This window comes from Sylvia atricapilla, chromosome 2 (assembly GCF_009819655.1).
Source record: "Sylvia atricapilla isolate bSylAtr1 chromosome 2, bSylAtr1.pri, whole genome shotgun sequence".
Lineage (NCBI taxonomy): Eukaryota > Metazoa > Chordata > Aves > Passeriformes > Sylviidae > Sylvia > Sylvia atricapilla.
In genome coordinates, this window is record NC_089141.1 from 8,961,644 (window position 1) to 8,982,913 (window position 21,270).

Consider the following 21,270-nt stretch of genomic DNA (forward strand, 5'->3'; position numbering starts at 1 on the left):
TGGCTCCAGGGTCCAGCCTGTGATCCTGCGCGAAAGCCTCTGTGTTGACAGACAGGTCCATGCACAGGAGTTAGGGATGGGCTGTGCCTCCTTCCACGGGGGATCCTGGCTTTGTGCCTTGCAGAAATGCCCGTTCCCAGCAGCAGTGGCTTTGCTGCCTCCCCCGGCTCCCCGCTGGCCGCAGGAGGTGCGGTGGGACCTCTGCTAATGAGATCCTCGGGGTCACTGCGTGTGTCCGAGGGGTGCCGCCAAACTCCTCCGGTGGCTGTGCAATTAAACATCCTGCTCTTCTCCCTCACTCCTGCACAGAGCTGAGACAACTGCACCCGACTTCCAAAAGGTTAAAGGGAAAAAAAAAAAAAAAAAAGAAGTTTAAGTTTTTCTGGATTTTGATCTTTTTTTTTTTTTTCCCTTTAAAATGTTTGTACCTTTTAAACTGATGCTAATTACACAGTTTTTAATGGACAACATTTTATCAATGCAGACAACTGGGACTGGGACACCAATTAAAGTCAGAGAGAGAACTACAGCTGTAGCAGGACACCTGGGGTTTTTTTCCCAAAATTATGACATCAACTTAATTGCAACTTTCCAATCCATTTTTCCCCCAATTAATCTAAAGTGCTCTATTCTTAGGAGGATTTTGGAGCTGTGATAAAGCAAGCCAATAACCTGCTTTCTGACCCTCTGCTAAACTGCTAATGACTTTTTTTTGTTGTTGTTGTTTGTTTTATCTCCATCTTAATGGACGATGGACACAGTCAAAACCTGGTTAGGAAGTTGCAGGCAAAGTTGTGCTCTGCCTTTTGCCAGCAGGGCCATCTGGTTCAGCTTCAGAGAAAAAGAGTGGCTGGGATGACTCCAAACTGAGATGTCAGCTGCAAAACATGGAAGCAGAGCAATGAATGCTGGCAATAAAAAAGTGCCAGCTTGGCAGATGACCCCTCTCCAGCTAACTCACAGCAGGACTTGGCTGTGGGGATCTTTAATCCTTGGGTAGGAGCAGGGTTGGGGGATTTCCCACAGGAAGTGCAGGGAGATGGTGCTGGCAGCAGGGAAAGGGCCAAGCAGGAGCCTTGGGCATGTCCATCAGCAGCTGGTGGATGGAAATCCATTTCCAGAGAGCATTTCTGTCACTTCCAGCTTCCAGCTGTTGTCCTTGCCCAAAGCACCCCGAGAGGGATCCCTGGAGCAGCAGGAGGGACACGGGGAGGTCTCAGTGCTGGAATTCCTCCAGGGTTACTGAATGCCCACACACTTCCCTGGAGTGCAAGCTGCAATTAGCCACACTGTTTAATTCCTGCTCTCCTCAGCCTGTGCCAGCCAGGTCTTCTCCAAATAAGCACAGGATATTCTGGGTTGGAACAGACCCACAGGGATCAGCGAGTGCTGCTCCTGGCCCTGCACAGGACACTCCAACAGTCCCACCCTGGGCCTGGCAGCGTTGTCCAAACACTTTGTGAGCTCCTGAGCTCCAGCTCAAGGAGCATTGGAGATCCCTTGCACACATTCTCTGTGTTCACTGGAAAGCACCGGGAGCAACTCAGCAGCCTCTTAACCTTTGCTGCCGTAATCTGCACAGCCAGGGCTGCTTTCATCTCTCACACTCACATGTGCTTTTCCAGCTCCTGAATCATTCCCATAACTCTTCCCCGCTGCCTCTCCCATTTATCTCTCTGTTCTTTCAGAGCCTGCAGGCAGCAGCAGATCCATCATTGCAGAATTACTTTCCAAGGAGTGCAGCCACAGCTGACAGAACCTCTCGGCTCCTGGGGCAGCTTTTCCCCTTCAGCACTTCTCCCAGAGTGGGATCCCCACAAAGGGTGGGGTTACAGCAAACACAGGGCAGGCCACTTTGGGGGGTGTGAGACCAGCTTAGCCCAAAGCCTGGCTGGGGAGAGCTCAGTGTCACCCCGGGGTGGGTGCACTGCACCCCTCAAACCAGCAGCGTTTGGCTCTCAGGGATGTGAAGGCTCCAGCTGTGCCTGACCCAAGAATCCCTCCAGAAATCCCCCAAAGCAGAAGGCCCCACAGGCATTGAGGTGTGTGAGCTTTGGAGCAGGGATCCTGTGAGTGACACAGGAATCCTGGGGGCTTTTCCCGGACTCCTTCACCAGGGAGCAAAGGCAGGTGTGGGTACCAGGAGCTTCATGCTGGCTTTTCCCATTGCATGCAATCTGTCCCAGTCCAACTGCTTTATCCCATAAATGTGATGGCCTGGGGAGCCTTCCTGGAGCTCTCCCTGCTCTGCAGTGTGGCTGTACAGTGGGATCTCCCCTGGAGCAGGGACATCTCTCCAGGGCTTGTGATTCTTCACCCAGGACAGAGAGATGCTTCCTTGCCGAGGGGAGAGTGACCCTCTGTGCTCAACAGGTCCTTGCTGAGGCTCTGAATTAGCACTAATTAAACCCCTGTGGTTAATTCGTTTAGGGATAGATCCCTGTCCAAGCCTGAGCCCGAGACTGGAGCTGGCCACAGCTCAGCTCCATCAGGAGTTCAGGCAGTCAGGGGCTCCACTCAGCAGACGGGTCTTCCTCACCATTTTGTGCCTCCAGCCTCTCTGCAGACCCTTCTAAATCGACTGTAACTCGATTTTCCCCTGTGTGCTCCATCCCTGTGGGCAGTGACAGTGCCCCTTGCCCCTGAGCTTTGTTCAGCTGCATTTTCCTAAGTTTATATCAAAACCACTTCTGCCAATACCTTTGATGGGGATTCTTTCAGGGCCCCTGAGCTGCTCATTGACAACAGACCATCTCCAAAAAGGCTCAGAGCAATGAAACCCCTCCTGGATGATGCCTGACCGAGCCCTTCCCTCTCTCAGCCTGTAATTTCGGGCCGTGACTCCTGCGGCTGTGTCTGGGAGCTCTGTCCTGTCCTCCCCGCCTTGGCAATGACCTTTTGCATAACTGAGCACTGTCATTGTCTCCTCTGCCTCCAGATTAAATGACACCGATTGCTGCCCAGTAGCTCATGTTTTCCCTGCTTCCGATTATTCCCATTGCTGTCACATGAGCTCCCTTTGGGCTGTCCTTGGAGCAGGATGCTGAAACTGGACCCAGCAGTGCAGCCACGGGCTGTAAGGGGAGAAGGGGCACAGTGCCACTGCTGCTGTCGCCTCCTCCCGGTGCCAGCCCTGCAGAGATCACCCAGAGGTCTGGGCACGCCTGGAGAGGGCAAACAAAGGTGGATGGATGACACAGGGCACTCCAGCCTGCAGGAATCCCGCAGTCACAGCATGGTTTCAGCAGCCAGTCCAGTCCCTTCCCCTGGATCAGGCTGCTCACAGGCCTCTCCTTGAATGTTCCCAGGGATCCAGGGGCAGCCACCACCTCTCTGGGCACACTGTGCCAGTGCCTCCCCACCCTCAGTGTAAAAAAATCCTCAAATCTGCTCTGAATCTTCCCTCTTTTAGTTTAAATCCCTCCCTCCTTGTCCTCTGGCTACAGGACCTACTAAAAGTCTGTCCTCATCTTTCTTAAGGCACCTTTGGGTGTAGAAGGGCCAGGAGGATGCTGCTTCTGGAAATGTTTCCCAGAAGGACCATGGACGAGTGGCTCTCCAAAGCCAGCCTCACTCAGGGAGCCGTGGTGGCAGCCCTGAAGTTCCTGGGGACACTGCTGTCACAGAAGGGAAGGCTGAGGACGTGTGACAAGAGGGAGAAAATGAAGATGCTCTCGAGCTTTCCAAAAGTGTGATGCACCATTTGTCTGTGCCAGAAGCCCTCACATTTGTCACAGCCTAAAGAGAGACAGATAGAAGTGATCTGGGGAAAAAACCCATCAGTGGGAAGCAATTGGGAGTTGTAGGAACGAAGCAGCTCAATTTGACTCTCTGTTCACAAAGGAAATCATTAAAAATCACCAAACCTTGGGGTTTTTTTTAGTGATGAGTCTCTAAATTAATGAGTCTGGAAATTTTATGAGCCTGTGCTGCGGATTGTTGGGGAGCTGTTTTTCATTAGAACCGTACCATGTATTTGAAGGTCTTTTAAAGGGAAGAAAAACCACCCTGTTTTTTTACAAATTATTTTTTAAGCCCAAATGTTACACTCTTCAGGCTGTTTTAGCTCAAGGCAAAGATTTCTCAGGGTCAGATTTCCACCCAGGTGAATCTTTTGTAGTGCACTGACAGGATATTGAAAGCCCCTGTATCAGTCAGTGCAAGGCAGGCTCTCAGGGGTCTCCTGAAGGTTTTGGCTTCAGCTGGAAGTGTTTGTGCATTTATTTGTGGAAATCCCCAATGTCAGAGCTGGTCTGTCCCAGCATGGCCCAGTGCCCAGGCACCAGCTCCCTGCAAACCTGTGCTTCTCCAGGACTTCTCTTTCTGCTCTTCTTTCCACTAACCCACAGCAGAGATATTATTTTCATTCAGAGCAGACTTGCTCAGAACTGGCTGGAGACAGCAGCCAGGACAGCAATGAAAGAAGGAGGAAATGGAGTATTTTTTTTCCTGCAGTGTCACCAAACCTCCAGCTTCCACCTGGGAGCAACGAGGTCAGTGCAGAGGAGTTCACACAAAGACAAAAAAAGTCATCTGAGTTAGAAAAAAGTCTGCTCAGGATGGAGGATTTACCTGAGCCAGGCTCACTCTTGCAGCATCGTTGCCATTCCTACCCACACCCACCCAACCAGGTCAGAGCCAGGTCCTGCTCTGTGTAATTCCTTTGGAACTGAAGAAAATGATGGACAAGAGGAAAGCAGAGTCTGAGAGGAGCGCCCATGTCCTGTGCTGACCCTGCTCTTCCCAAAGCTGGACCCTCTCTGGGCTCTGCTCCCTGTGCCCTGCCCATCTGGGCTGGCAAAGAGCCCCATGGGAGGGAATAACACCCCAGACAGGAATTTCTCCTCCATGGGGGAATCTCTCCCCACTCCTCTTGCTCTTTCCTCTGTGCTTGTCGTCTCCCTGAGATCGATATTTTGGATTTCCCCCTGAACCACTTACAGGGGTCAGGGATATCCCTTGAAGGAAGCTTGGGGCAGGAGAGCCACCCTCAGCCCAGCAGGGCCTGAGATTCACAGGGATGTCTCCCTGGCCTTGGCAGGAGCTGCAGAGGCAGGAGACACACCTGGGACTCACAAGATGCAGCTCCTGTTTTTTTGGAGCACGGTCCTCCTGGCAGCACAAGCCACTAAAGTTCTAATGGAAGGTTTTCCTATTTCCCTGGCGCTGTTACTTCAACAACAAAAAAAGCAATTTCCCAGTCGGTTTAAGTTCTTTTTGATATGCTGCCTTTATCTTTGGTGCTTTGTGGTGCTAAATAGCTGCTGCATTTCACACCAGGAGAGCACAAATCCCTGTATTTCTGCCCCAAAAGGGCAGAAATAAACATGGATGTAGTCACAAGTGAAACCACTCGTTCTATTTTTGTCTCCCTTATCTCTGGTGCTCCAACAAGATTTCTCCCGAGCCTTTCTTCTCCTTGATCTCCCGTTTTTCTGTTCCCATCATCTTCTTATCCTCTTTTCTTCCAGCCCCGGGTTTCTGGATTCTCTGCCTTTTATGCACAAAGCCGGCAGCTCTCTTTAATCAAACACAGCAATTAAGAAACTCTCAATTACAAGTGTCACCCGTGTCATGATTTATTCCTGGCTTCAGGACTTGGAGTTCACTCTTTCTTGCTGTGTCTGGAGAAGTCTGGGGGGATTGAAGTGCAGGGAACTGGATGGCAGAGAGCAGCAGCAGCAGCATCCCAAATCCTTGCTGAGCTCACCGGCTGAGATGTTTTTGTGTGGTTGGGAAGGAGGTGATTCCCAGAGGAGGCAGCACTAGCAGGCACACGGGGCACGACATAGGCATCTCATCTCATTGCTTTTTTATTTTTTATTATTTTTCCCCCTCAGAAAACAGGAATCCTTACACCTCGCTTCTTCCCTCTGTGGAAGAGAAACCTGGAAGTGGAGTTATCATCCATTAATCTCAGAACTGAAGCCCCAGAGCTCTCTCTGCGCTGCAGCAGGGCCCCGAGGAGGTTCTGAGCAGCCGGAGCAATGTGAGCACACAGAGGCCACTCGCTGAGGGCTGTGACAAAGCCCTCAGGAGCTGCCTGAAGAAGCACAGCCAAAAAATCCCTGTCAGGCTGGTGCAGCCCCTTTCCCCAAAGCTGGTTGTGGTGACCAGGAGCTGGGCTCTGCAGAGGAGGGCAGTCTGGACCCTGTGCAGGCACAGGCACAGCCTGTGTCCCTCTGAGCCCCTGTGCACAGCGGCAGCTTCCTCGCACACCTCGCTGACACTGGGATTATTTCCCACTCCCCTCTGATTTGCCTGGCGTCCCCTTGGAGGTTCCCATTCCTCCTGGGCTTCATTTACCCGCTGCAGGAGATCCGCGGTGCTGCCCCCCTCCATCCTCGCTGTGACAGCCGCACAACCTGCAGCGCTGGTTCGTGTCCCTGTTGGGATCAGGAGTGCAGGGACAGAACCCCAATTCCTCTGCAGAGAGCAGGGACACAAACATCCTGGAGCAGCGTGGGATCACCCTGGGGAGGGGCTGCCATTCCGGCGTGTAAAGGGGAAGCGGGGACAGAGTTTTCAGGAGCTTCCATCACCTTGCAGGACCCGGATCCCCACGGGCAGCGGCTGCTCCCCAGGACTCGGCACTCTGGGATCTCAGGGTGCTCAGGTTCTGCCTGTGGGTGGTTCATTCCTGTGCTCCAGAGCTTGCCCCTGGAATGTGTCCCGGCCTCAGGAAATGGGGTGGGGGACAGCAGAGCCCCGGGGGCACGGCCAGGGCTGGCAGTGGGACGGGGGAGGCTGCCCAGGAGACCAGGGTTATCCTGTGGGATGCTGTTCCTTGCAGGGACACCCAGTTGGAGATGCCACAGACTCCCTGCTTTTTTTTAGGCACTGCTCACTCCTGCACCCTCTGTTCCCAGAACATCCTGTGAAATGGCTCCCCTGAGGAATGAGAAATGCAGGAAACTTAGCAGCTGGGAACTAAGGGAATGACTGTTAACCACGGCTTTTTTTTCCCCTGTGGTTTCCTGGAAAGTTTTATTTACTGATTGATCTATCTACTATTTATTTATTTATTTATTATTTTATTTTATTTCCTTTGGGCTTGCCTGTCCTATCACCAGGGTGCAGAGAAACCCTTGTGTGCCTGGACATCCTCAGGCCAGGTGAGCCCCAGCTCAGGCCTGGGACAGCTAGAGGTGTCACCTCCCTGCTGGAGGGGACAGGCAGCGCTGTGCCCCTTCTGCTCCAGGTATGGGAGAGCAGTGCAGCAGGATTCAGTGGGAGACCTTTGGGATAGGCAAGTGACACTTCTTGTAGTCCAGCTGAATTCCTGTCTCTTGCTCCTGGATTTCCCCCACGCTCCCTCTGCCACCCACACATCTGCTAGTGCCAAGGCCTGTGTGTCTCAGTCTGCTAGGATCACCCCAGCAGTGATGCAAGGCCTCCAGAATATCTGGGCCTTTCCATCTCTCTGCGATTCCTCTTCTTTTGCCGTAACAAATAGTTTTTAGAAAGGGGTGTGCAGCTGGTGCTTTTTGCCTTAAAATTGTGCTTCTTTTGCCTTTTGTGAATGAGGCCCAGCTGCTGCCATCTCCTTCCTCTGGGGCTGGGCAAGGGTCTGTCCTGTCTCAGGGCTGTGGGGGCTCTACCCCATCAGTCATGCTGGGACTGGAGCTTTTTCCAGTGTTCCCAGTTTGCTCACCATCAGTAGGGTCTCCATTTCTCAGCATGCCATCCCCATGCACCTGGATTTATTGTTCCTTTCACACACAGGCATTTCCCATCTGCCAGACCACAGGTTTTGGAATAGCCCATTATTTGTGCCCAGCATGTGCTCCAGAGCACTCCTGCAGTCACAAGAAATCAGAAGCTGTGGGGGGACAAGAAAGATGAGCACAGCATCCTCAAAGCTTCATGAGTGCAATTTGGACACACTCAGTGCCCAGTGTGTCATTAGGTCATGGCACTGAGACAAACAGGAGATGGGCAGGGTGGAAAGTGAAGCCATTTTAACAGCAGCTGTAAGAAGAATTCAATAGCAAGTTTATCCAGGGAAAGTTATTTTTTCCCGAGTTTGCTCAGAAAGTTGTATTACTGTGCATAGCTTAGAACCATCTCAGGGTCTGGTCTCTTTAGCAAATGACATTCTAACTTGACAAGTGATGGGAGAGGGATTAAAATGTTCTTTATCAGCGCTGTGTGAAAGCACCTCTGTCCTTCAGCACCCTGGAAGCAACAGATGAGGCTGAGGCTGGGAATGTGCCCAGGGAGCAGTGTCAGCTCTTATCACCTCTGCAGGATAAAGGATGCTCTTCCCTTGCCACAATCATTTCAGAACCTTCAGCAACCAGCTCCTGCACAGCTCCACTGCAAGTCCATTAAGCCCCAAAGATGAATTCCATATTTCAGGAGTAATCATTACTCAACCTGTCTCTAAACACAGGAGATAATTCCTGATTTACTCTGCTCCGTTTGCTTGGACCTTGGAGAGAGCACTACTGGGGGAGATGCACTTGCCAATAAGCAGGGGAACTTATTCAATTCAGCAACATGGGGAGATAATTTTATGTCCCCAAGTGCAAGGGGTCGTATCTTCCCCTCCCAGGACAGCCAGTGAGCTGTGATGAATGCCAATTTAATTTAAAGGAGCAACAGGAGCTTAAAACACTCCTGCACTGTATGAGCTGATGCCACATCCCCTTTCTCACAGGGCAAACTTTGCAGCCCAGCCCTCCTTCCCCTGCAGCACTGTTCTGCCCTGGATGTTAAATCCCAGTGTTATCCATTTCACACCGTTTCTGCTGTGAATCATCTGGATTCCAATCCTACCATCCATGGCACTTGCGATCGCAAGCAGAAATTTTATTAGCTCCTGTTTCTCCCTTCGTCCAAGTAATTTATTAAAATATTGATTAGTCCTAGAGACAGGACAGACCTGTCCTGGTGAGATTGTTGTAGATAAATCCTTTGGGGTAGGCAGCAAACTACCTGCAGCTCCTGGACCTGAAGCTTTCCAATTAAGCTGTTTTTTCTCCCCTTTTTCTCCTCTCTGCATAATTCCATCTGGCTGATAATTAGTTCATGGGAACAAGGTGGGACAGGGTCAAAATCCTTCCTTCATTCAGGAGTTAGCACAGCTAACTGTCCCCAGGTGGGACAGAAGTGAAATGTTTGATGTGATGTGTGTGAGATAATCCATGACATCCCTATTCACGTGGCTGCACATGGCTGAGTCCCTTCTTCAGCATCTTTCCAGGGATCAGGGCTGAGCTGGGTCTGGATCCGCCTGACTGCTCTGTTTTCCTCTTCTGAGATCCCTGGAAACCTCCAATTTCTGGGAATTGTGGTTTTAATTGGTAGCATTTCAATGATTCCTTAGCTCATCTTTTCCGTATCCCTCTGGGAACTTCCCAGATTTTCTTGAAATTCAGTGTAACATCTCTGGGTGTATTTGCCTTCCTCTTCCCCAGCCTGGATTCCATCCACAGCTCTGCCTCAGTCCCAGGCACAGCAATTCTTCCCTTTAAGCTACAAACTGTGTCTCCTCAGTGTGCATTTCTGGGAACAGATTTCAGGTTGCTAGAGGCAGCTCGAGTGAGTTTTAAGAGAAACATTTGGTGGGTTTTATTCATGTTTTGTTGGTTCCCTACAACAGCCACTGGATGCACCTGGGGCCATCCCTATCCTCTGTGCTGGAAAACAGCAGCAGCAAACCAGGAGAAACCCTTTGGTTTTGATGGCAGCAGTGGCCAGGGAGAGATCTGGCTGCCCTAAACACTCCAAGGGTGGTTTAAAAGCTTCATCTTTGCTCTTTTTCCAGAGGAATGGGAACTGTGCTCGGCTCTAAAGCAGGTCTTGGCTTTGTAAGTGCTTTGGGTCCTTCCCTCCAGCTTTAATTCCTTCTCTTGACCTTGTGCAGTTCTCACCAGCCTTAAAGGCACCGTTCTGCCTCCAGGTCTGTGACCCCTGGCACCACAAAGTGCTGCATGAAAACCTCCAGTGCTCCAGTTCCAGGAAGCCCACGGAGTTCTGGCCTAGGTGGATTAGCTCCTGTGTGTCAACCCCCAGTGCAATTCCTGCCTGGTGCCCAAGCTGTGCCCTTCAGTGCCCTGTAAATCCTGTTTCAGGCTGTCTCCAGGGGATATCTCCTCTGGGGAGCACCTGGCAAACGGCACAGTGTGGGTTTTGTGGCTGCTCCCCCTTCCTTTGCAGCCCTCCTACCTGTGTGCCCCATGCTCTGCATCAAACCCTCCTCCTGCTGCCAATCCTTTCATATTCCCTGGGTTTTATCTCCCTCCCTGCTGAGGGAGGTGGGAGCAGCCTTCCCAAAGTGCCTCTCTTTAATCTTCACTGGCAAGTCAGTCCCTTTCAAATGTGTTCTTCAAGAGCACAGAGGAGGGGACGGGGAAATGTGGGTTTATTTCCCTTTATAGAAAATCCAGCCCAAATTGATGGAAATTACCAGAGCAAAAGCAGAGTAACAGGCCTAGACCTAAGACAGTTTGCAAGTGCCTTGGATGCTTGTCCACAGGGATCTGGCCTCTGCTGGAGGGGCGAGGAGAGAAGGAAGAATTCAGGCTGTGCCAGCTTGTACATTGCCTGAGCCAGACCTTCCTGTGCTGTGATGGGAGTTTTCTCAGTGGAAAATGAACACGCAGCTCTGAGCCCAGCAGTGAGAAGGGGCTGGGAGTGAGTGGCCAGGCCATCCTGCAGGCCCCTGATGCATCCCTCAGGATCCCAGCCAGGTGGGAGAGGGATGTGCAGCCTGTCTGCCACCTGCAGCAGCACCACAGGCAATCAAATCCACTGCATATTTTGGTTTAATTACCCCCTTTCCCCCTCCTTTCTGTAAAGGGAACCACTGCTCTCAGTGGCTCGAGGGGCTTTCAGAAAGGCTGCACAGCCTTGAGGGGCTTCACTGGGATGTGGAAACACGGAATGGTTCTGGTTGGAAAGGCCTGAAGGCTCATCCCATCCCACCCTTGCCATGGGCAGGGACACCTTCCACTGCCCCAGGTGGCTCCAAGTCCCATCCAACCTGGCCTCAGATGCTTCCATGGGCAAAGAATCAAACCTGTGGCAGATTCCTGGCAGAGCAGCTCCCCACCTCTGACACCACAGGGAGCAATCTGTGCTGCTGTTTGTTTGTTGTGGTGTGGAAAGTACCTTGGAGCCACTCGGGGCTGAGCTGAGCAGGGCAGGAAAGGGCCTGTGAGCCAAGGCTTGTGCTCAGCCAGGAAAGAACCTTCTTCTCCATGGAGGCCACTGATTCCTGGGCTGCCAGGACCTGGAGCAACCCCTGTGGGCACTGTCTCTTCCCTCCTCCTGCCCAAAGAACCTCCTTCCCATTCCTATCCGGCTGCCTTAGTTACAGATGCTGCCTGGCCACGGCTTGGAAAAGAGGATAGTGCAAAACTCTCCCACTTTTGGCTTTCTAAAGGGCATGGTCAGCAAATGCTGCTCGTCCTTCCCCAGATGGCTCCACACACATCCCTGCAACATCCACGCACACCTCTGCTTCTAGAACTTTCTCTGAAGCCAGGGTATCACTTCTTGGTACCCTGAACAGGGCTGGAAATTCTTAACTCAGTGAACACAAGACACTGCACAAAAATAGGAAAAAAAACCCAAACCCAACCCCTAAAAATATTCCAATTAACCTCTCAGTCTGCACTGAGGTAACTGGGTCCCTCGGAATGGCCGGGCAAACAGTTTGGGGAAACAGCTAAATTCAGTCACTTCACCACTGGGCTTCTCCCTTCCACTTCCTGCACACCCAGCCCTTCCCAGAGGATATTTGCCAGGCTGGGAGGAGGGAATGAATTTTCCCCTCTGTGTATTTCTTTTCTGCTTATTTGGGTTGAACTTAAAAAGTTTTGTTTTCTCTATTAAATTCTATCCTGGAGCCAAAAATGACAGAGTTACTCAGTGGCTGTGGCTGCTCGCTGGTGGTAGGAGCAACACAATCCACTCTTGGGTGGGAAAGAACCTCAGGATGGGAAGAATGCAGGAAATGGAGGCAGCTGAACCAAAATAGCGGCAGGCTGAATTTCCACCCCATAATTACAGACAGAAGCCCCTTCAGGGAGCCCTGGGCCCAGATGGTTCAGGCTCTATCCAGTCTGGAGAGGGCTCCAACCCCGTCCTCTGATCCTGCAACCCTGGGAAAAGTTCTGCCCTTCAGGAACTGCAAACCAGGAATGCACCTGAACTCCCATATGCTTCAGCGAGCTCCTGTGATAAGCATTGACCATCAGAAAATAAGTTCTGACAACATAAAAAATAAAAAATGTAATTATAATCATCAATCACAGAGATCTGTGGGTTCAGTACAAAAAATGTTTCTTAAAAATGATTAATTTTAAAAAATCCACACCACAAAACCCTTCAAGGTTTCTGGTTAATGCTCAGTGCTGGCATCACTGAAACAGCAGGAAAAACTGCTCTGAAGGACACAAATCCAGGGGGCTGCAGGGCCCACGGGTTAGAGTGTGTGGATTAACCCGTGTGAAGGAACAAGCCGCAGCCCTGAGGTGGAGAACGAGGTCTGGATGGATCCACAGCAGGGCAGGAAGGGTTCATCCTCGCTGGGGAATCAGGGAACAGCCCCAGGTCCATCACTCCAAGCCTCCACCCCGCACAGCTCGGGGGTGAGCTGATCCACGGGGCTTCACCTCCCCAGAGCGGAGCACGGTCCCCCTGTCATTGTCACACTTTGGACTCCGGGCTCTTTAGGGAGTTCCCTGCCAGCTTCTCCTTCTCTGGCTCTGCCTTTTCCTGCTGTGCCTGCCTGGCTTCCCTCTCCTGCTTGCTGAGGATCAGGTACACGGCCCCGAAGCACAGGAAGGCGCCCACCTCGAAGAAGAACTGCAGCCCCAGGTACCTGTGGGTGCAAACACAGCGGGTCAGGGATTGGGGACACTCCCCGGTGCTCCAGGCACCCACCCTGGGGCTCTGGGGAGCCTCTTCCAGGGATTGCCCGTGCCACAGGGCAGGGAGCTGTGCTGGGAGCGACCTCTGTGCTCTCCAGCCTGCAGGCTCCTTGTCCCTGCGTGTTCCCAGCGCCCTGCACAGCAGTTTGTCCCCACGCCACGTCCCCCCAGCGCCGCTGTCCGTGCCTACCTCTGCCTGAAGAGAGTATTGTCGTAGTATCTGCAGGCTGCCCTGCGCTCACACCTCCTCTCCCACAGCAGGCAGCTGGTGTCGATGGCGCTGCCGTACAGCACCGGGCCCGGCATCCACGCTGCAACACAGGGTCAGCCCCGCCGTGCCCACGCCACAAACACCCCAAAAACACGGCCCCAGTGCCCCAAACGCCCCGAAAACATGGCACTGAGTGCCACAGCCACCCCAAAAACATGGCCCCAGTGCCACAAACGCCCCGAAAACATGGCACTGAGGGCCACTGCCACCCCAAAAACATGGCACTGAGGGCCACAGCCACCCCAAAAACACGGCCCCAGTGCCACGGCCACTCCAAAATATGGCCCCAAGTGCCACAGCCCAAATCATGGCCCCAAGTGCCACAGCCAGGTACCTCCCAAGCCCTTTAGTGACAGGGACCCCACCACTGCCCTGGGCAGCCTGTTCCTCCTCTGTACACTGAGAATTTACTGCTGCTTCTCACGGCTTCTGTGGCACATCCTGGGAGCCTCCAGGATGTGCCACATGAATTTTTCCCCTTGGAAACATAACTGGTGGGATCACAGGACGGGGTTTGGAGCCCCTCCTGATATGCTGGAGGTGAGCAGAGCAGTGTCTGCACACAGCCTGAGCTCCTGGACCTGGAGTTATTCCTTGTCTTGTCCCCACCATGTGCACCCCCAGACCCTGCAGGGCAGCATCTTCTCCTGCCTTGGGAAAGCCCTCCCTAAGAGCCGCCATTATTTTCCAGGACGGTGTTTTAAAACATTTCAATTTACCTAAAACTCTCAGCAGCATGAACTGTATCCCAACAGCGAAGGATTTATCTTCAGGCTGGATGCTCCTGAAAAACAAAACGGAACATGTGCCGAGGTGAAGGCACAGCAGGAACAGGCACGAGGTGCAGTGCAGGGCTGCTTTACCCCCAGGCTGCAGGAACAGGGCAATGCAGGCCTGGTTTAACCCCCAGTCAGGGCTGATTTAATCCCCAGCCCCGCAGCTGGAGAAATCCTTCCTCCTGCCCCGCAGATCCTCTGGGAGCCCTCTGTGGCTGTCCAGAAGTGTGCCCAAGGTGCCCCACCTGAGGATGAGCATGAAGGACGGCGTGTGGGAGATGCTGGCCAGGATCCCTGCCAGGCAGGACAGCACCACGAAGGGCACGAAGAGGTGGGAGCAGGCAGTGCCACAGGTGCCCGGCCAGGCCGACCCTGCCCGCCCCAGTCCCGCGATGCAGCTGCACCCGGTGTAGTTCTGCAAAGAGGAGACAACTTCCAGAGGCTGCTCACGTGCCCTGGGATGTGCAGCTGGAAGGGAACGCTGCTGCCAGAGGGAAGCACAAGGGGGTAGGATTTGTCTGGAAATAATTAGCGGTAATTAGCACTCAGTACTTTGGGGAGACCTCAGAGCCCTGTCTGGGGCTCCAGGAGAGCTGGAGAGGGACTGGGGACAAGGGATGGAGGGACAGGACACAGGGAATGGCTTTGCACTACCAGAGGGCAGGGATGGATGGGGTATTGGGAAGGAATTCCTGGCTGAGGCCCTGGCACAGGCGCTGTCCTGCTGTGAGCCCCTCCATCCAAGCTCAGGGCAGTGTCAAATCAAACGTGGAAAACCTCATCTTGGAGACAGGCTCCTAAGTAACTAGTAGAGCCTAACAGCAAGGAAAAGATGCCCTGGGATGATGGATGAGGAATTTTTCCTTTTCTCTGTTTTTCAATCATAATTCTTTCCTTTTTATTTTGTTTTAAACAAGAAACCCCTGAGGTTTCTTGTTTTCTTTTTGAAGAGACCTTTAAATAAAATGAGTACAATCTTTTGGTTGCCAGAGCGGGTGGCAGTTTGCAGAAGAGTCATCCCAGAGGCAAAGGCAGCTCAGGGTCCCCCAAAACTTCGTTCCTACATCCAAGCTTACACGGTGCCCTTTGGAAGGGCTGCAGCAAAGCTGGGCACACAATTGCAGGGTTTTCTGCAGCCTGGGAGGGCTCCTGGAAACCCTGGGGCAGGGAAGGCAGTGGGCAATGAGCACCACAGCTCCCTGTACTGCCAGAGATGCTGACAATGGTAAGAAAAGTTTAAAATTTCCAAGAAAGCAAGGGCTGGGAGTCAGAGGCATCATGGAGGAGGAAAAAAAGCAGTTGGAAAGGATCTGCTGTACTAAAGGCAGGCGTGGGGGTGCAGGAAAACACATTTGGGACTAAGCTTTGGCAGCAATCATAACTGTTATTAAAATGAAGTGCTGTTAATTAACGAAACGCTGCTGCTCACTGCCCAGACAGTCCCACACTGCCATTACACCCTGTACAAAGCCACTCACCCACACGGGCTGCTGACCCTCTGCAGAGCTGTTCCAACGGCAAGGATCTCTCACCTGCACTACCTGCAGACCCAATGTAGCAGCTGGGAAAACGCAGGGCTGCTGGGGTCTCAGTGACAGGCTGGGAGCAGCTCAGGAAAGACCAGCAAGGGCAGCAGAATAACCCAACGCAAAGGAAGAAGGGCAGGAGCAGACCCTGCTCCTCCTGCGCTGGGACTGTCCCCTCTCACACAGACACTGCCCTGGCAGCCTGGAGCTGGGCACTGGGCACCCCTCACTCTACCCCAGCCCCGACTCACCAGGATGGAGCCATCTGGGTGGATGCTGACATCGCTGCAGCCGGCAGAGCAGGGAGAGATGTACTCCACGCCGTCGGAGCCGCAGATGGGGTTAAAGCCCCGCTGGGAGCAGTGGCACTGAGCACTGCAGTCTGTGTCCTGGGCTCCCAACCCCGAGCTGAGCACGAGGAGAGCATTAATGTCAGTTATGGAGCATCAGCATGGGCCTCTCACAGAGCAAATAAACTGTGTGTGGGCTGGGACCGGTGAAAACCCACTGGGCTGCCCAACAAACCCTTCCCTGTGTGACCAGCGGGAATTCCAGCATCGCCCCGAACCTTCGCTCTGCCCGGGCAAAGCATCCCAGACACAAATGGGCACAGGAGCCACTCACTTCCTTCATGTTTGCTCCCAAACCTGGCCTTTGGTCCCAAATTTGGCCTTTGGGTCCCGAACCTGGCCTTTGGGGCTCCTGCAAAACCACACGGTGGGAGGGAAGGAGGGAGAGGAGAGAGAGGAGGGAGATTCTCCCTGAGGGCTGAGACCACAGGAGACCAAACAGGGAATTCACAGAGACCTGCATCAAGCCTTGGGGGCACACAAGAAGGTCCTGCCCACACTTAGCTGCCACAGCTTGGGTGGTGTGATCCCAGGGCAGGCCTCTGCCTGAATTATTCATCCATTACACTTTCAAACATGAAAACTCTGCTGTTTGCGCCAAAAATGTGTTTACTTTGGGTTCCACTCTTGCTCCTCATTAGGAAATGTCACTGATGGAACTCTTATAACCCTGCTCCTCAAAATCTCATGTTAAAAAGGTTTTAACCCTGAGGAGATAAAACTGAAATGACTCCACCACTTGTGAACTAAGTCACGAAGGCCAGCCGTACATTTTCTGCCCTAAATCTGAGGGCATGGCAGACTCAGTGTTTATCCACAAGGGTTTCTTACTTCATCTCCATTAACTGCTTAAAAGGGGAAAAAAACCCATTTCTGGGGACTCTGCTTGGCTCCCAGCCCCATCGTGAGGAATTTACCCGTGGCTGGGGTGTGCCCCCACCCCGTGCCCAGCCCCTGGTACCTGTCCCAGTAGGTGACACCGGCCACCCTCTGCGTGGGACAGCCCAGGAAGAGCAGGGGGAAGGCGGTGAGCAGGCAGAGCAGCATGCCCAGCACACACAGGGCACTGCACTGCCTCAGGGACATCTGGAAGCGCTTCAGGATGGCACCGCCCACCACGATCCCCACCATGGCCCCAGGGATGTTCACAGCACCTGGGGAAAGGCAAGGCACGGGATCAGGGAAACACACACCAGGATGGGGTGGAGGGACCCCAAGCATCACCCAGTTCCACCCTCTCCGACCATCCAGGCTGCTCCAAACCCCATCCAGCCTGGCCTTGGACACTGCCAGGGATCCAGCAGCAGCCACAGCTTCTCTGGGCACCCTGTGCCAGGGCTTCCTCACCCTTCCAGGAAAGGATTCCCTCCTAATTCCCAATCTAAAGCCATTCCCCCTCATCCTATCCCTGAACCTTGCTGCCCATCTCTAATCTGTACCAGTCCCTTCTCACAGCAAACCCCAGAGGATTTGCAATTGGGTTCCCTTTTTTCAGCACAGGTGATTCAGAAGGGACCAAGGGAACAATGCTAGGAATAAGCTACTCCTCAAAAGCAGCAGGATCCCATAGCAAACTGGCTGCCCCATGTATCCATGCATGGAAGATGTCAGGAGCAGTGGAAAGCTGTGCTTCACCCAGAAAAATGTGATTTTCAGTGTCCACAGGAAGAAACACCAAGTAAGCCTGGGGAAGATGTTTGATTTCTATGCAGTGCAGGATTGTGCCCATTTCTGAGGTCACCTTTTAAAACCCCATTTACATAAACCCCTCCATCTTTTGGGGAGAAACCAAAGTTCAGCTAGAGACATGCAAACTGTTTAATTCAGCTATGAATCAATGGGGAGGTTGCTTTCAGCCCATAAATACCCACGCAAGGAAGGAATTTCAAGCTACAGAAAGCTTTTTGATCTGAAAGAAAAAGGCCAAGCAAGACTCAGGAGTGAGAACAAAGGCTAGAGAAATTCACTGATGGAACAGGGTGTTGACTTGAATGCAGAGGGTAAATCAGGGCTGGGAAGAGCTCAGCAGGGCAGGACAGCACTGCTTCAGCATTTAACCTCCCTGCCTGCATCCAGCCCTGGGCTCTGCCAGTCTGCTCTGCTCACTTTATTCTGATTTATCTGCTGCAGACCACGGAGGCCTCTTTCCCTCAGGTGCTGTTTGTTCAAAAATGTGCTTTAAACACTTCTGTGGCAGGATCTCTGAACTCTCCAACCAATTCTGAGAGGGAGGCTTCATTCCAGAGGAATCCTTCCTAATTTCCAGATTCTTTTTTAAGGAGCCAAAAGCTCAGCAACACTCACCAATGATCATGTTGGCCAGGGACGCTGTCAGGGAGAATTGTCTCTCCAGGAACTTGCCCATGAACGTTGCTAACCCAGCCACCATGGCAGAGAGGTTGACCTGAGCCAGCACCACCAGCAGGTACACGGGGTGCCGCAGGTTCCTCAGCAGCACCACAGGAAAGCCTGTAAGGACAAGAGGGAACCATGGAGAGCAGGGCCACAGCAAAATATTCATCAGGGAGTCACAGAAGAGCCTGGGTTGGAAGGGTACTGCAAAGCTCAGCTTATTCCATCCCTTTCCTTGAAGCTTTCTGGCACAGCTTCTGCTCAGACAAATACAAAAGTAGATGGGAAGTCATTAAAAGTTGATTTATTTGTTTGCTGCGGTTGCAATTTCAGCGTCCTTTTCGTTTCAATCACGAGAAATGCATTTTTTGATTATGGGCAAGAAACACTCCAGGACACTGCCCTAAGGCTGAGCCCTTGAGCAGGAGAGGTCTCCAGCCTGCCCAGCACACCCCCTGCTGCCAGGGGCTCGGGGTGCTGTGTCCATCCTGCAGCGATGTCCCTTCCTGCACATCCTGAAGCCACCCTCTGCTCCTGCTGCTGCTCCCCCCCTGCTCCGGCTGCCACGCAAAGGCAACCTCCAAACAAACTGCTGATGAGTTTCCCAGATGAGGGCCTGGGCAGCCAATATGCTGGAGCAGAGATAAGGAATTAACAGAGAGGATTAAGGCAAAGGACTGCCATAAATTAGTGGTGTTAATTCGGAGGAGGACAAACAACTGGGACAATCTTTCTATCTGCTCCAGCACAGCGGCGCCAGGGACTGTGGCAGGGACATCTCCCTGGGGCTTGTCTGGGAGTTGTCCTCTGAGGGGGATGGATTTTGGCTGTCCTAAATGTTCTGTGAGAGGCAAAAGGACCCTCTGTGCGTGCAGTGGGGTCCTCCCATGCCCAAAGGCAAAACTCCCCTTCGTGGCAGCATCGCCTTTCCAGCTCAGCACTCTGCCCCCACGTCAGGCAAACAGCCAAAAATCTTAGGGAGCTGCACAAGCAGGTCCTGAGAGGGGTCCTAGCACACAAAGCACAGTCAGGGACCCTGGAATACTGACCCTCTGGAGGCTGGAGTCGGGGGTGGGGTGAAGGAGCTGCATTACACCAATGGGAACCCAAAAGGGGAAATGGTTTTGCTCCCAAGTCCCACTAAAGGTCCTGATTTTTGAAGAGTACCCCTGGAATTTCTCAGCCATATTGCAGATAGGAAACCTCAGCTTGCTTGCTTGCTTGCTGAAAGCTCTCCTGAGAGCCAATCCAGCTTTTTGTAGGAATGTTCCACCAAAAAGTCCTTTTCCCTGGAGGTCTCTGGTCTTTTAAATCAAACCACAGGCCTTCTGCCACCCCAGACCAGAGGTAAAAAGCTGAGCAGGTCCCCATTTCATGGTGAGAGCAGCAAGATTCCCATCCCCTGCAATCCCCACCTCAGCACTAATTGGATCCTCCTCACAGCTCCAGAGAGGAAGCTGGGCAGACAGGAAAAGCAAGAGGAAACTTTAAAATAATAAAACAAACAAACAAAAAAAAAATCCCCTTCAAAGTGCCTTTAGGGACCATCAGAGAAACAAACAAGTCACGAGTGACGAGTGCAGCGTTCCAATTGCCTTGAAGATCACCTTAATCACTGGGCTAATTCCCAGTATGTGCAGCAGAACCTGCACATCCTCCCAGGTGTTTTCAAAAGAAGCCTGGAAATTAGCAATGGAAATTACTTCAGGCAAGCTAAATCCTACTTTTTTCATTACTGCAGGAAGATCCGATGCCTGCAGAAGGAGGAATCTGTGGCTGTGAGGAGCAGGGTGCAAGCCAGAGTTATGCAGAGCATCTGTGCCAGAGCCAAGGTCATTCCACAGCAGCCCCGACTTGCCCAGCTCTGTGCGAGTCCGGTGGAGCTGGCTCCCTCCTGGAGTGAGTGACCTCAGTGCTTGGAGTGTCCCCAGAGCTGGGGCCGAGCCCTTGTCCTGCACACAGCCCCGTGCTGGTGCTGCTGCTGGGGCTGGAAAAGCCCTTCCTGCCCGAGGCTGCCCCACAGAGGCTCAGGGCTCCCAAGGAGAACCTCCTGGGATGGGCTCCAACACACACGTGTTCTGCAAAAATTGCCACAATTCTCAGGTCATCCCCAGAGCAACAGAACACAAGGTAAAAGGTGTTTCCTTCTCCATAATCATGGAATAGTTTTGGTGGGAAGAGACCTTAAAGCCCATCCAGTGCCACCCCTGCCATGGGCAGGGACACCTTGTAATGTCCCAGGCTGCTCCCAGCCCTGTCCAGCCTGGCCTTGGACACTGCCAGGGAGATTCAGGCTGGAGAATCTCGTCTCCAAATGCTGCTTTTATAAATGATCATGGAGAAAATAATAGTAAAAAGAGAAACAGAGAGAGGAAATAAAGCAGGAGAGAGATGAAATGGGAAGGGAATTCTCTTTCCAGGGACTTGAAGATAAGCCAGCCCTGAAGTCTTTAGGCTTCAACCGTATTGTCCCATCTAACCATCACACACCACCTGCCACCCCCTTCCTGGCTCCAAAAGAGTTTCATGTTAGAGATCCCGGTGATTTCAGCAAGATTGCTCTCCTGACATAAACCAGACACTTCATTTATTTCAGAACCGGGCTTTGGGGGAGAAATTCTCAGAAATAATGAATTTATTAGCACAGCCCTGACACAGCAACACTGATTCAGGTCCTGAGCCAAAGCTACAGCTGGAGCAGGGTGAGGTTTCTCCTCCTCCCTGCACCCAGGAGCAGGGAGCTCATTTTCATTTGTGTTTGAGAGGCATAGAACAGAGTGTTGGTGTGAAAATCCCATCTGAGCACCATCAATCTGTTCCCCCGCACAGCCTCCATCACACAGGTTTCTAAATGACAGTGCCACAAGGTCGGGGAGGGGGGAAGAAACCCCTGAATGCCTCCTCTAATTGAGCATTAGGCTGGCAGCAAACCTGCCCACACCTGCCTGCCTGTGCCTGCCCTGCACTGACCTTCAGAACACAGAGAATTTCCAATAAATTAACGGGATAATGTTCGGGAAATAGGGAGGAAGCTGACACGGAGCGATTTCAGAGGGCCACTTTTCCTAAGCAGTTGCTAAAGTGCAGAGTATTTAAAAAACCCAAACATCG

General features: G+C 52.5%; 1 protein-coding gene across 1 annotated transcript in view; it reads right to left on the reverse strand.

Annotated features, from left to right (window-relative positions):
* Positions 1-12,213: 12,213 nt before the first annotated feature.
* Positions 12,214-21,270, reverse strand: part of SLCO2B1 (solute carrier organic anion transporter family member 2B1) — a 31,645-nt gene continuing 22,588 nt past the window's right edge. The window contains exons 9-15 of the mRNA XM_066340755.1: positions 18,112-18,276; positions 16,769-16,961; positions 15,709-15,865; positions 14,177-14,346; positions 13,875-13,939; positions 13,075-13,195; positions 12,214-12,835 (exon numbers count right to left, since the gene is read on the reverse strand). Of these exons, the coding sequence (XP_066196852.1) occupies positions 12,661-12,835; positions 13,075-13,195; positions 13,875-13,939; positions 14,177-14,346; positions 15,709-15,865; positions 16,769-16,961; positions 18,112-18,276 (1,046 nt within the window). The 3' untranslated portion in view covers positions 12,214-12,660. The remainder of the gene's footprint in view (positions 12,836-13,074; positions 13,196-13,874; positions 13,940-14,176; positions 14,347-15,708; positions 15,866-16,768; positions 16,962-18,111; positions 18,277-21,270) is intronic.